Source organism: Chanos chanos, chromosome 5, assembly GCF_902362185.1.
Source record: "Chanos chanos chromosome 5, fChaCha1.1, whole genome shotgun sequence".
NCBI classification, from domain to species: domain Eukaryota; kingdom Metazoa; phylum Chordata; class Actinopteri; order Gonorynchiformes; family Chanidae; genus Chanos; species Chanos chanos.
In genome coordinates, this window is record NC_044499.1 from 44,747,484 (window position 1) to 44,762,848 (window position 15,365).

Below are 15,365 nucleotides of genomic sequence, written 5' to 3' on the forward strand. Positions count from 1 at the left end.
TACATGCATATGCAGTAACATTACTAAAAATGTTAGAGCTATGCCAATTATATGGAAGTAACAAATTATCTAGCAGTAGGTTACCTCTCAACATTTGACTCACTGAGAACTCTTAAATACCATGAAAAATGACAAAAAGATTCTGACTACTTTTCTTCAAAGGCTACCTCTTGATCAGACACATATCTATGCCAACATAGCTTTTAAAGTCTCAAAAATATTCAAATGACTGATACTCCCTTGATATATCCCATTTTCATTTACTGTTTGGGATAGTAATACTGAGGGCTTTGAAGAATTACTTTCCTCTAAACCCTTGTATTTAAATCCTACCTTCTCGTTTAGAAAAACGAGTCTTTAGAGAGCAGCAAAAAAGGCAAGGCTCTCTTTTACAGATTGATACCTTTACAACCATTGTCTTGATTTGAAACCAAATGATAAGAAATTAATTAACCAATATACAAAAAAACTAAAAGTTTCTCTTTTGTATATTCCTTTAGGTACATTTTGAGGGAAAAAGGGGAATTTCTCTACTAAGCTATTATTTTTGCATCACATTCATCACATGATTTCTTTTTACAATTTTACTATACAGAAGGGTATTTATCTTTTCAATGGAATATCTATCCTTGTCCTTGTCTTCTAACAATCTGCTTCTACTTCAGACTATGCTGGTTTCTCTATCAGCTGAACAGTTTTAAAGTGTGTCTGTCTTAGACCTTCAGAGATCTGATCTGTAGTCCTGGCAGATCACCCATAAGCGGTAGAAGTTCAGTATAACCACAAGAAAGTTCTTGATGGCAAAGAAAACAAGCATCTGATGGTAAACATCGAAATGAAACATTATGGTCATTCGGACTATCAGAAAAGGCCCGTCCTGGATGAATAGACTCTCCACAATGCCCCAGATACTCGTTCGGTGCATTTTCAGGAAAGAGCCTTCAGATGCATCCTCTGACCTGGATGAGAGCACTAAGACACAAACAAACAAACAAACAGACAGACAGACAAACAGACAGACAGACAGACAATAAAAGACATTTAAGAAACATTAAACTAATAATAATAATAATAATAATAATAATAATAATAATAATAATAATAATAATAATAATAATAAAAACAGCAAACTTTTTCTGTTCTGAACTTTACTATATTAACACGATACTTTCATATTGCATGTTCTGTATGTTTACTTATGTAAAGTTTTATATATTGCTTTGTAATGTCTTTAATTCACTTATCATGATATGTGATGAGGGAGATGAGAAAGTAGAGTTTAGATACAAACCTGACAGATGAAGTGGAAACTGTAGCATACTCCAAGTCCAAACAGCTAAGATAACATAAACCATCTCAGGACTTTTATCTCTGGAGGAATACAGACACACATGGAAGTACACATAAACAACTGGACAGGGTGTGTATGTGAGTGTGTGTGTGTGTGTGTGTGTGTGTGTGTGTGTGTGTGTGTGTGTGTGTGGACAGGGGAGGGGAGGGGGTTCAGAGGTGTTTATAGGATGACAAAAAAACAGTAGTTGTGGGCACACACACACACACACACAGGGAATAGAATGAATTATGAAGACATCTAGAGAATGTAATGAGGTTAAAAAAATCAGTTTGAGCTGAAGCTAAGTGTGCTTTCTCTTCTGCAAGTTTTACAGTCATTCAAGAACACACCCAAAAATAAACATTTAGTCATTTTAATGGAGAACAAAATTCAAGGGAATAATCAATTCAGAAAAAAATGTCTCTTGTTAGCATAAAGCTCTACTAAATAATGACTTTTTGTAAATAACTTCTGAGGTTTGCATTGAGCTTTATCTGTGAATACAGTTGATAAAGGAATGATGGTGTAACCCATGTGGAACAATGTATAATGTGTATCTTTGGTATGACTTGAATTGAATTGGTTCCAGTGGTTGACAACCAGGTGGAGAAATGAACTAAGTGACTTATAATCTTTACAGTTCATCATTTCCTACTTGGTTCCTCAGAAGATTCTAATCTTTATGCTATCGCTGAAAAAACAAAAAGAAACAAACAAAACATAATATTTGTCCTATCACTGCTCTCACCTGCCCAATAATCTGATTGGTGGTTCTAGCGGCAGTCAAAGGACACAATATGACGTTTATCATATTTATTAAACAAGATCGATGTGGTGGTATGGTTTGTGATACTTAGTCTTTTCTGATTTCAAGTTAGATCTGCATACAGGTGACTTCAAGTAATCGGTCTTAATATAGTTATATTCGTTGGTTCCTTGAAGGAGTTTAAAGTCAGTCTCACTATGTGGAAACTAAATGCATCCTCTTTCTAATCCACCGATACTCAACTCTCATTGCAACACAACACGATCAAAACTAGACACTGCTATCTGTCAGTTAGAAAAGTTTGGAACAAGATGCTACTCACTTGACATCAATGATAGTTTCGCTGGTAAACTCGAGAATATCCGCTGCTATGCCTACGAAGATAAGGAGGAGCTGAGAGAGCTCATCTCTGGTGATCCCTTCACCGATAGGCAGCAGCCACTTTCCTAAAATCAACAGGATGAGAACAATCTGGTGCAGTGCCAAGATCCAGTCATTGGCGCACACTGATGACAGGATCCTGACAGAATCCTAAGAAATCACAGAGAGACATAAGCACAGGGTAAAAGTTCTGTCTGGATGAATTTTCTGATTGACAAAATAGATGTAAGGTAAATATTATAAATGCTCCATTCATTTCCAAAGTAGAGACATCATGGGCTCTTTTGAGGCTGAGAATGGCATTCTGTGATTGGGTATAAAAAGGCTTGTGTGACTGTGAGTTCTGGTCTTGTTTTCATTAAGGGTTGGGTTGTTTTTTTGTTTTACCAGTAAACCGTGTCTGCAGCTGTAATTTTGGGTAAAAACATGGAAAATAAACTTTGCCTCCGCTACTCACAAAAGTGTCTTAGAGCTGAAACCATATTATAGCACCAAATTAAATGCTGTAAGGCAATTCACTGTCTAGACTTCATTATGGAAAAATATGTGAAGTTGGGAAAATAAAAAACACATTTGAATAAGTAGGGAAAGCATACCTTGAAAGATTCATCTGTACTGGTTGTGTTCCTCAAGAAATCAATCATGCTTTTTATGCTCTCTGTCGAATCAAGTTTACGGCACTAGAAAGTACAAAGAACAAAGAGATATTATAAGAGTTATCTCCCTCTTTCTCTTTCTCTTTCTCTTTCTCTTTCTCTCTATCTCTCTCTGTCTGTCTGTCTGCCTCTCTCTCTGACTGTGTGTGTGTGTGTGTGTGTGCGTGCATGTGTGTGCGTGTGTGTACAACTCAACTTTCTGGTTCTATCAACCATTAACACATATAAACCACACACACAAAAACATACTATTGTGTTTCTGTTACAAACATCTCCTGAAACATTCATTTCATACACTTCATACAGTTTTGCATATTTTTAACCATTTACCTGATCATCATTTGTTTTGTTTTGTTGATGATGCAATTCTAGAATCCATATAGTTGGGATAATACTGATTAGGAACAGCAAAATTGCAGGAGACAACCTATGAGGCACAAAATCAAAGCCACTTTAACAGTCACTTTAAAACATATCAGCAAAATTGATTTGAATCTTCAACTGAATAAAAAGAATGTGTAGACTACAAATCTTATCCTGTGTCATCTAATCCAGTCAGGTGTCACCTAACCATGTTACCTAACTGAAAAAACAAACTGAGTAATGGGATGGAAAAAAAATAAGCTTTCACAAGCAATTCAAATCATAGAAACAAATTAAAATCTGCTCTTACCATTTGTAATCTTTCCCCTTTCTGCGCCTCAAAGTTAGCATCATTTCAGCCACCAGCGGCAGATATAAGATTGTAAGAAACCAGTAGTAGTTATTGTTTTTCACCCATGTCACCCTCCAGACACCAATGAGGGAAAGTAAAATGAAGAGTAATCTGGTTACCACTGCGCAAATAAATTTCAGTAATGCCATAATGGTTCATTCAGACTTGTGTGTGAACAGAGTGAAAAACCTGTTTCTGTGGCTCTTTACTCTGTGGTCTCAGTTATAGCAAGTAGAGGTTCCGCCCTCAGCCTTGGTAACTCATACGAAAACATACGGGTCTACCTTGGCAGGGATGCTTTTTTTTTGTGGGAAATTAGACAACAGGAGACAGTCATGCCCCAGCATGTCAGTGTATCTTTCTATAACACTGAGTATACTTAATTCAACAAATGAAAGTAACATTTGGCATGAAATGAGACACACAAAATGGATTGTTCTCACCAAAGTCTTTGTTTATTTAAGGACCAACTGCAAGATTATATATATATATATATGTGTGTGTGTGTGTGTGCGTGTGTGTGTGTGTGTGTGTGTGTGTGTGTGTGTGTACATACATATGCATATATACATATAAAATTACTAAAAAGACCAGACACATATAACCTGGAGAAACTACAAATAATTAAAGTTATTAATTCAGGATAGAAACCAGGACTATTAATCCACTGAAAACTGAGGTGATACAGGTAACCAGTGTCAGTTAAAAACAGAACTGATGGGGAGAAACCAGTCTTCTTCCTTCATACCTTCAAAATAACAAAAATAACAATCCCAGTATGTTTATATATATACATATATATATACATATACATATATATATATATATATATATATATATATATATATATATATATATATGCAGAAACAAAAAGAAAACGGGTAATTCTGGTAATTTATCATGAACACATGTAGTCCACCTCAGAATTACCGTTTCACCCTGCAGGCACTCCAAGGTGGTGTTCCGCCCACTGGTTGCCCTGGTGATTGTTAAGCGTTCAACTTGTCTGGGAAAGAGAGTGTCCGCTAGGGTAACAAACGTGCCGATAATTCAAACAAGGATGACTCACTTGATGTAGGTATTGCAATCCACTTATTACAATTTATCACTGTCATTAAAGACAGTGCTGACTCTATTTTGATTTTAAGTGCCAGTTGAAAAATCAACGTTAAAGCACGCAAACTAGCTTGCTAAACTTGAGCCATGTTGAGTCCATGGTTCTTTTCAGAATAACTTTACAAGAGGTTTGTTTTCCAAATGATTGTTTTTACTTAGGCATGTTAAAATGTTGGAGGTTTGCTAACACTGCTCAATAATACTGTTTATGTGCTTGATCAGTGACGTGTTGTTACAATACAGCAGTTTAGCAAACTAAAACTAATGTTCCAACAAATATGATCCAACCATAAGGAAAACCAAGCCATGAAGATGGAACATCTTCAATGGGAACGCATGTCCTATGAGCAAATAAATATGCTGTTGGATCTCCCTGTCGACCAGGTGCAGCTGTAAGTAGCTATTTTGTACCTTCCTGCTGTTGTTTATCTTAAACTTGAGCATAGTACAGTGTACCGTAAGTAGCCTACAAAACAGTGTTAGTCAAAGCAGTAGCAGTACAATGGAACTGCGATCAGCAGGCCTACGGGTTTTTTTTTGTTTGTTTGTTTTGTTTTTTTGACATACCAAACAATTTGCGAGCACCACAAACTCCATGTTTCTGTCTTCTTTCAGTGTTAGTCTCCTCTGCATAGTTTGAAAAGCGTCTTTTTTTGTTTTTATTCCCGTAGACAGTTTGAAGACATTCTTCAATGTAAACTTCTGCAGGAGAAAGCGCTGTTGGACTACTTTGTTGCGGGGTTTTGGTGGGCAAAAGATATGAACTTCACCTGCCAGCAGATCTCCTTCATTTTAGCAGTTTTACAACTGTTACTTGACAACATTAAGGGTACGTCATGTGTCCTTGCCAGCATAACCCGATTATAAAGGACCTTTTAGGTGACTTGTCCATACGAGTATCGATGATTCCTTCAACAAAACTATTACGAACTCTGACGTGTTCATTGAACCCAGTACTGGTATGTTGTTATTTTTAGTCACTTAAATCTGTTTTCTTTTAATCGCAGACAAGCAGATGTCATTTGTTGATAATATCAAGGAATTTTCTCAGACATTGCTCAACAGCACAAAGTCTCTGCCATGCAAAATGGAGGCCAACTGTAAGCTGTTTGATGAGAACATGTTGAAGCCTGTCATTGAATACTTTAAAACCAGGTAAAGCATGCCTGATCTTGTCCTCTTCTTCTTTTATGTAGGCAATATTCTCCTTCAATGGCAAGGACATCTTCTGTAACATAATTATTTTTATGCTGATTAATATTAATCAATTTAGGATTAAGCTGGTTATTTTCACATTTTCATCCAGCGGTAAGCAGAGCAGATCCACTTATATGTTCTGTAATTAATGCTGTGCATAATTCATAAACCAATGAACTGCAAAACATCTTAGCTAATGCAGTGAGGAATAATATGCATAAAATCATTTATGTTAATCTAGCAAAAGAAAGAAAAAAAATCAAGAACACAGTATAATCTATAAAAACCCCAAACTAATTGTTCTTAGTTCTTTCTTGCAAGCTTAAGTAACATGATTTTTCATCATGCTTTTCAGTGGGGTGCTCATTACTGACTGAGTCTCATTCATTCTGTGCATGCACCATTCCTAATGACTCTGATCTGCATTATACTCCATAAAGAGACATATTTTTGACAGATACATAAAATACAGTACAGACTTTGTTCGAATTCAGGTCAGCCCTTTCCTTTGGATATTTCTTTGTGTGTCATTAGTCATTCAAGAGTAGTTTCCTTTTTCTTGTACGCTATGATATGCATCAGTGATAAAGGGACAAATGAGCTGTTCTGAAGGACTGAGATTTCATCGCATAGAAAGCCTGACACCGTGTGGCGTTCCAGCATGTCTCTCTCTTTAGCGCTGATAGGGGAACATACCTGACTGAGCAAATCTACTCTGACATATGTCACTAAGCTTGGATCTCATGGCCTTTACAGTGTTTTTCAGCATTACAGGCTCTATGAGTTTCTCTTCAGTCAGGCTAGAGATCAGCAGCACCATGGAATGAAGGTACAGGTTTTAATTGCATATGTGATGAAATGTCATCATGTGACTTTTTGATCTCAGTGATGATAATGTGATCATGTTGTATTGTATGATAGTAAGAAGTTCACATTTGAATGTAGAATGAACATTTAAGCTGTAAGCTTGCATGGAGTAATGCAAATAGATGAAACCTCAGTGTTCTCTCTCTCTCTCTCTCTCTCTCCTCCTTGCTTTCTCCCTCTCTCTTCACATCTCTCTATACTATGTATATGTGTATAATAAATGTGTAATCAATCTATGTGATCAAAACTGATTAATTTGTCAGTTAATTGTTTTATTCACACTAATTTGCAATCCTTTAAAAAAAGATTAATAATAGAAGTACTACAGTGTTTTATTTTATAATTTTTGTAATAGACTATCCACATATCATTTTTAAATTGTTTTCAGTCAATCATTAATTCATTTTCCAGTTGAATATTGAAATTAAAGCTCCATTTTAAAGACCATTGTTAAGATTTGAAACTGAATATAGTCAGAAGATGGCCAGGCCACTTCCACATTAAAGAGAGAGGCCTCTACAAATTCAGTACAAATATCAGACAAAGAAAGTAATGACATTTCAATACGGTTGTAATTATAGTTGTTGTAATTTTCTGAATCATTTGATCAGTTGTTTATTTTCTATTATTTTTGGTAAGCATTGTCCTGGTTTGATTATTTCCATAAAATGGACAGGTATGTCATGTAGATTCATAAGATTAAAAAAAAATAAATGCAGAGGGCAGATTATGTCCATTATATGACAGCTGGCCATGACAGCTGTTTTACACATACGTATATATGAACTGAGTCTTAGGCCTCTGACAGGTCATATCAGTTAGTTGAAAATAACCTCTACCCTAAAATGATTACGGTTATACTTCACTACTTTTTTTTTTTGCCTTGGGTCTTTGAGTGAGCACCAAGTCTTGTGCACGGTGTTTCTATTGGTTTCCCCTTGTTACTGAGGAGGCAATGTTTGACTGAATGTTGTTTGTGTCAGCACCTGTTTTTCCACACTCTGTTTCCCGGGTGGTGGAACAGTGTTGAAGAGATCTGACATCTTTACTCTGTCTGAAATTCAGCACAATATAAATCTGCCTGTAAGCTGTAACAGCACCAATTTACTCATCCTGTCTATAGCTCTGCCATGCCGCCTAAAATATAGCATACACTTTAAGAATACGAGACACAAAGGGGGGGAAAAAAAGCTAATATTTTTGCCAAGATTGATTTATTTCATTATTTGATATAGGATACACGGAGCACAACTGTCTTTGTGCATAAAGCGGAATCGCAAATTGGGATACTGATTACATCAAATGGCTGTTGGCAGACAAAGCTCAGATTTATTTAGTATTTGAATAGCGCTTTAAACGATTGCAAGCATATAGGCTAATGATATTTGCTATTGAGGATCCTGCAGTTAGCAAAGATCAGAGATAGAATCTAGGTCAAGCTGTGCACCACAGATATAATAGGCCCCGAATGTCATGTAACAAAACCACTTTTATTTGTTTATAAGAGTGCTTCAAAGAGTTTTTTTTTTTTTAAGTTGTTTGTTCTTTTGATTTTCCAAATGGAAATAGTTAAGAAAGCCAAAATGTTTTGTGAATTACATAAACGTATAACAGAAAATGAATTAAGCCCTAGAGATTGTTGTATTATTACCATTATTAAAATTCACCTCTGAAAAATCATAACTCATGTCAAAGGTGGAGGCATTGTGAAACAAAAGAGTCATGAAAGACAATACATTTATTTTGTTTTTCTCCCTGGAGTTGAGATCATATTTAGTTCAAATATGTAAACCTTACAGTCTCTGTTATTTTCATGTGCTCGTTTTGGATTCAGGATTAAGGGTTTCCTGCCAAGTGAACTCTAAAACATTCCAGCGAAATGAAGAAAAAATTTAACTCAGTTGTTAACCTTGATCTTAAACGTATTCTAAGAAAAGATTACTGTCTGAAGGCAATATTCTCGTCTTATGTCCAATTTTGGCTGTGATCAGTCAATGCAGAGGAAAGGCATTTTCTGTCATTTGGATATGGTTGACATATTTAACTGCAGATCCAAATCTTTGCCTGTGTTTCAGAGAAGCATAGAGACTGCCAATTCAGCATCTTTTGCTGCTCCTCTGGAGGAGGGCATGCCAGCTGATGTGTATAATAGGTATATGGTGTCCTCTACACTGGAACAGGATGGAACAGAGGTACTGTTCACTGGTCATGCAGAGGTTGTTGCTGTAAGGCCATGGTCTTGGTTCCATGGTAACTGGTAAATGTTACGAGTACACAGTATAAAGTGCATTATTGTAAACAACTGTAGGGTAAGTATTTTAAGCAATAAATATGTTTAAACTCTGTATTAAATGTTCTCACATTTGTCCGTAGGATGAGGTTTCAGATGATTTGTTTTAAGAGGAAACATTGATCTGGCTCCAAGGACCTTTTAACTTTTTCCTCTTTGTTCCTTTCTCACTGTACTCTAGCTGCTGAACACATAGCCTTTTGTAGAGGAAATCTGGTTTGCTGAAGCACTTTTTTTAAAACATAAAGCATTTATTTGCCTTGCTTCCAAGATAAATTGCATTAGAAATTCCCATTATTTCCCTAAAAGGTCCATTTTTCAACTTTGAAATATTGGCTATTTAAACAGAACTGAATAGTGAACATATTAATAAACAAACTTGCCGACTGGACAAGGGTCACAGTTTGACAAAAAAAAGAACCAGAATTCCTTGGTAGTGAGTGTCATACATGAAGTGATTTTGCAGTTTTCGAGTAAGCCACATGTAGGCACTGTCTGTCCTCTAACAGGCTTCTCTGAGCTGTTGCACTCTTTATTATGGTCTATTTTAATGCAGTATTTCCTCCTTTTAATGCCCTAGTTTTCTTTTTAATAATTCAGCAATCTTGCCCTGCAGTGAATTATGACTGATTATATAAGAAATGACAAATCGATATTGGAATATCTTATGAAAGTCATTCAAACTAATGTACCAATAGCATGAAATGTATTACTATTCCCATACTGATGAAACAATTGTTCAGGGCCACTCCACTTGGAGTTAAATTATAAATTTGACTAACTGAACTGCATTTATCTTGTAGTCTTTATGCATGATTTCATCTTGTCCCTGCAGTACATTATGCTCTTCTTCAGGTTTAGTATGAAATTTGTTTCAATTACAACAGGAGATGAGGGAAAGTCATGAGGTGACTGAGAATGAGTCAAAAGAAGCTACAAAGCAGGTGGACCCAGGCTATGAAAGCTACAGCACTGAGGACGTGCAAGAAGTGCTTGGAGAAATAGCCAAAGAGATGTTCGCAAACCTGCAGGTGAAGTATGCAGTAAAACTCGTATTTGTAGCCCGTTTGGTTTCTATTTGTCTGGTGTAACTCAGGGTCACTGTCAACAGAGAGAGATATAAAATAATGACCTTGATTCTCGAAAGATTAATTTTGCCCGATGGAAAGCTCTTAATATTATGCAGATAACATTAACACGTACTCTCTTGAGACCAAATGGAGTTCAACAGCTTTTGGCTGTAGAAATTATACTCAAAATATTATGATGTAGCTCATATCTTTCCACACACGTCCCCCCTCAAAGGTACTGAGCCAAAAACCTTGTATTAAAACACGACTAATTTTCCTTAGCTTAATATCATTGGTATTCTCTGCTTAACAAAGTACATCAGACAGCGCTTGGCAGATATTCTGATTAATTTCACGGCTGACTCAAGGTTGAATTGAATTACATTATGTGCTGTGGTTACAGAAAACAACCCAGTTGATTGCTGAATTCTGATGTCATTCCAATGACAAGTTTTCACAAGTTAAATATTTTGGATGTCTCACGCACTGATAGCTAGTCCAGACTTTTCTCTATCACTCAAGGAAAAACAGTTATTTTGACAGGATTAATGATTAAAAGGATATTTGATCCTTCCTCCATGTTTCATGAAGACCTTTGCAGTCATGGTGACAAGCTTTTATTTTATGTGTTGGGCACTCTGTAATTTGAGGAGCCATTTGCACAGCCTTGTGTGTGAATTTCATTTTTGAATGATCTGCTGTAGAACTGGTGCTATTTCCATCAATTCTCTCAGGCATTTCCCACTTTAATGTCTGCTGAAGGTCAATTACATATTTCACTGTGCTAAATTTAGGCTTAGGCAAGATGATTGGTAAGAAATGTCAAACAGCTTAAGTAGATCATACTAAATGTTGTTTCTTTCCCTAGATATGTTAAACTGTGTTTTTTTTTTCCTCGTGGAAGCTTATGGAGATGTTGAGGAGTCTTAGTAAGCCAGCGATATAGGTTTCTTAGTTAGTTTGAAGGTTTTGGTAAACTTCCTTTCTGCAAAGTAAAATTTAATAACATCCGTTTTTTTTCTCCCTTTGGGGATATTTTAGTTGCAAAATTTCCCAGGAGTGTCATAAGTCATGTGGATCTCATCATACCATATTTGGTATAAACTCTGAGAATAGCTAATGCTGGAAAGACTGTGGGTGACTTCCAGCCATATTGTTACCATTCCAGATGTGGATTGAGATCTTTTACTTCATGTGCTTTATGAGCCGTGGTTGAAAAAATGTGAAAATGGAGTAACATTATCTTCTGATGAAACCTTTTTTTTTTTTTTTTTTTTTTTTACCGCCTTGTTTATTAACTGTTGTGAAAATACTCACCTACTTTAGCAACAAGCGGGCCAAAGAAACAGTTATTTATAAAGCTTTTACACAAATTCAAGTCAGCACAAGCTGAGGTCAGTGAACTGCATTGCAGCAAGACAAGTCAGCAGCTTAAAATGCAAGAACGCCTCTGTATTTGATTCTGAATGTATGCATCCTTTTGTATCCTAACAGGCAAATTTCACAGAAAAGTTACGGATCCAAGAAGAAATCTATACTGCACGGATAGAGCATCTTAAGAAATCCTCATCTAAATAAACATTGTTTTCAGAGGAATTACAAATAACTTTACTAACAATATTGTTCATTATATGAAATAATCATCTGTGCTCTCAGTCTTTTTGAGGAGAGAAGTACATTTCATTACAAGAGAGCTGGAAGGTCTGATATTGCTGGAGGATCGCATAATAAAGGAATTATTGTAATTTATTTGGATTTTTTTTTAATCATCTTTGCTTGTGCTATGTGCAATAATGGTTTATCAATCTTTCAGATGTTTATTGCCAGGCTGTTCTTAATTTATTGAATTACCAAGGTGAAGTACTAGAGTAAAATGTCCATTAACAGTCAGCGAGCAAACGGAATATCTAATTAAGTGGTTTGTATAATGTTTGCGTGGAGCTTTTCCCACAAGTCATTAGCTATCTGAAAGTGCCCCAGCGCTATGGCAACGCAGTGTAACTCACAGGCTAAATAGCTGAGTTGCCATATAAAGTGATGTATTATTAAAGCTGAATAGTGGCTTTTCCACAGCCTTTGGAAAAAAAAAAGAAAAAGAAAAAACACTTATACTATAAATATACGCTGCAGTAGATCACAAAGAATGCTGATAAAAAAAAAAAAGCGCCCCCTCCCAGGCCCTTTTCCTGTATCCTTTACTGTATGTTATTGTCTTCTTTTACCATGTCAATCTGCCAGGCTTGCTGGCGTAACACATATTATTTCAATTATGTCACAGTCTCAACAGAGAACAAAGTAATGATAGCTTCAACATCACAGTATTAATGTAATACAGCTTTTATATTTACAAACTGTTTTCTTATTTATAAAAGTGCTCAGATTCTGTTGACATTTTTTCCTGCTCTCATGCCAAGTTTTTAGAGTTTTTGTGGTTTTTATCTTTGTCACATTTTCTCAGTGTGGGTAAGCTGAGATCCAACGGCCTGAATTCCTTCAGAACATGTTCATACAGCTTGTTGTTTGGAGTTGTTCGTTTTGTTCCCAAACTGATTAATGGAGTCATTTCTAAGCCAAGTGCTGAATGACCTCTTTCTTAGTTTGGAGCTTAGGTTGGAAATCTTCCCTCTTCTGGTTGTAGAAGGGTATTACAGATTATTTAGAGTGACATTTAGGGCTTGAAGATACTTAGGTCTTTATTCATGGAAGTTATGAACTTATTTATTTATGAACTTACCTGCTCGTTTTCCAAAATGTTACATTCGGCTCTGACAAAGGAACGTTTTTTAGTAGAGGCAGTTTTGATCCTGAAGTCTGTCATGTATCAGCTCAAAGCTATGCTAGTAAAGATTAAATTTTAATCTAAATAGTCTGTTTGTGAAACAGGATACATGTTTATGCCTTTAGTTCATTTTCATAGCTCCCTTAGGCACTTTCAAAGGAATTAACCCTTATTCGGGTGACAAAGAAGAATAGTCATTTGTAAACCGTCACTTGTAAGAAAGAGTGTGTGGTTAACCATCTCATTTTACCAAAACTAGTGGAAACAAATATCACTAAAAGGAAGTGATGTATATTGGCCTGTAGCTAAACATGTTTTTTGCATACTATATAGCAGGTGGATTTATGATTTTAATAAATGCAAAAGATTGCTGCCAGTGAAGGCGTATGTGTTTTGAGAAAAGGTGTCTTTATAAAAAAGTTTGACAAAAACAGTTTCTTTTAAAAGGCCCTTTTTTGTCGACCCCACAAGACCAAACTCATCACATGTAGCTTTCAGTGTTTTAAACTTGAACATAACAAGGTCACATTGTCTCAGAGCAATGTTCTATTTACAATATAACAACTCTTAACTTAAAACACTTTGTCTGGAACAGCCTGTGTCCCAGCTGAGCAGTATGCTGTCTGTTTGCTCTTATTGTGAGCGACCATTAATTGAGATCAAATGCCTTTGTGAATACTTTCTTTGCACATGGCTGCATATCTGCGGTGCCCTGTGAAACATAATCCTGTCCTTTCTCAAGCACTCAGTCGTGATGGGCTTAGAGCTGCCTCTCAGGTTTGCCTACAGAATAAGACCTTGTTAAGATGAGATGAGAGGGGCGGGCGTTATGGAGACTATACATAGGGTGTGCCATGAATCGCAAAATCCTCCTCTGTGTCCTATTTCATAAACTGCTGCCTTCTAGATATCCAACAGGTCTGACTATAAGCCTTGAGCAGGAGGGGGAAAAAAAAAATCTGTTTGTATTGTGATTTAAGCTCCTGCAGCAACATAATATCGCAGAAAATACAACCATTATTCGCACCTTTAATCAGTGAACGCTCATTGTAGCGTTTTGCTTCTTTTTATTTATTTGTTTGTTTATTTATTTTTTACTTTAAAGAGGAATTTCTGTCCACCAATATTTAAACCATAAATGACTTCATTTGAAACTGCATGGCCTACCTTTTGTAATGGTGTCATTGGCATGGGTATTGTATTGTTTGTTTTTATGCTAAAACTCAAAGGGTAAACCTTCCATCACAAATATCCGTCCATTTCAATGACAGTTCACAGTAGTATCCGATTAAGCAATAATAACGAGGTCACTCTGAAAACACAGTACTTTGAAAATATGCGGACAATGTTGTTGATGTCAGTAAGTGACAACACATGACAAATCAAATCCAGTGCAGAATATATAAAGGATATAACTTTCCAGACTAACTACATTCATCTGGTAATCTTAACAGAACAAATACATTCCTGAGTCCATGTTGAATTGTGATTATTTTTCTCCTAGAGACAAGAAATTCATATGAAGGAATTGCCAAACAAATTCAGCAGGATTTAATAAAGGAAAGAACATTTATATTCTCTGGCCAACTGGTCATGATTGTCCTGTCAAAAAGCAATACATAGTGTATGCATGAAAGTCAGTCATGAATTTCAAAACATTTACTTTTAATTTGATGTGAGATAAGGACAGCTTTTAGTTGAATGTAACCCGACGCCTGAAAGAATAAAACATTTAACATGTTAAAAGGATGAGTTATGTTGAAAAAGATTTAAGGATAAACATTTGGACGTAGTCTCAGTTCTGGGGCCAGATGTTAGATTTTCCTTTTGTGAAGGAAATTTATGGGGGTTATCCAAAATGCTTGACTGGTAGCCTTTTGGCTTTCCACACATTCCTAAATTACCATGTAATTTAAGACTTTGTTTTCATTGCAAAATACTGGAGAGCCACATTCAATTCAGTGTGGTTACAGTCATGTTAGAGGACACAAAAATAATGTTTGCATTGTTGGATGAAACCAAGTGAAATTGCTGTTCTATGCTGGTAATAAAAATGGTAGATAGCTCTGTGCTGCCGTTAAACCATCTTAAAATGTGTAGGTTCAGTGTTTTGCCTAGATTGTTTTGTCGGTCTCATATCCATGCAAATGCCAAAGATCACTTTACCTTGTTTGCATCAGCCTCATGTCATTTCA

General features: G+C 36.0%; 2 protein-coding genes across 2 annotated transcripts; one reads left to right on the forward strand and one right to left on the reverse strand.

Moving 5' to 3' along the window:
• Positions 1–721: 721 nt before the first annotated feature.
• Positions 722–4,000, reverse strand: tmem26b (transmembrane protein 26b). The gene is made up of 6 exons (XM_030775084.1): positions 3,810–4,000; positions 3,467–3,563; positions 3,077–3,160; positions 2,422–2,630; positions 1,292–1,371; positions 722–972 (listed from the first exon to the last, which is right to left on the reverse strand). The coding sequence occupies exons 1-6, from the start codon at positions 3,998–4,000 to the stop codon at positions 722–724; spliced, it is 912 nt and encodes a 303-aa protein (XP_030630944.1).
• Positions 4,001–5,136: 1,136 nt separating this feature from the next.
• cabcoco1 (ciliary associated calcium binding coiled-coil 1) lies at positions 5,137–11,969 on the forward strand. Its single transcript, XM_030775085.1, has 8 exons — positions 5,137–5,145; positions 5,262–5,359; positions 5,639–5,796; positions 5,975–6,122; positions 6,921–6,993; positions 9,107–9,223; positions 10,209–10,352; positions 11,886–11,969. Exons 1-8 carry the CDS (start codon positions 5,137–5,139, stop codon positions 11,967–11,969), a joined length of 831 nt encoding a protein of 276 aa, XP_030630945.1.
• Positions 11,970–15,365: the final 3,396 nt, after the last annotated feature.

Bases quoted from the DNA above. Each gene is read 5' to 3' on its own strand.
- tmem26b (XM_030775084.1), bottom strand. From the start codon at position 4,000: ATGGCATTACTGAAATTTATTTGCGCAGTGGTAACCAGATTACTCTTC. The intron at 2,631-3,076 runs GTATGCTTTCCC...GTGATTTCTTAG, and splicing joins GTACAGATGAATCTTTCAAG to GATTCTGTCAGGATCCTGTC. The intron at 1,372-2,421 runs GTGAGTAGCATC...GTATTCCTCCAG, and splicing joins GAAACTATCATTGATGTCAA to AGATAAAAGTCCTGAGATGG.
- cabcoco1 (XM_030775085.1), top strand. The intron at 5,360-5,638 runs GTAAGTAGCTAT...TTATTCCCGTAG, and splicing joins CCTGTCGACCAGGTGCAGCT to ACAGTTTGAAGACATTCTTC. The intron at 6,994-9,106 runs GTACAGGTTTTA...CCTGTGTTTCAG, and splicing joins AGCAGCACCATGGAATGAAG to AGAAGCATAGAGACTGCCAA.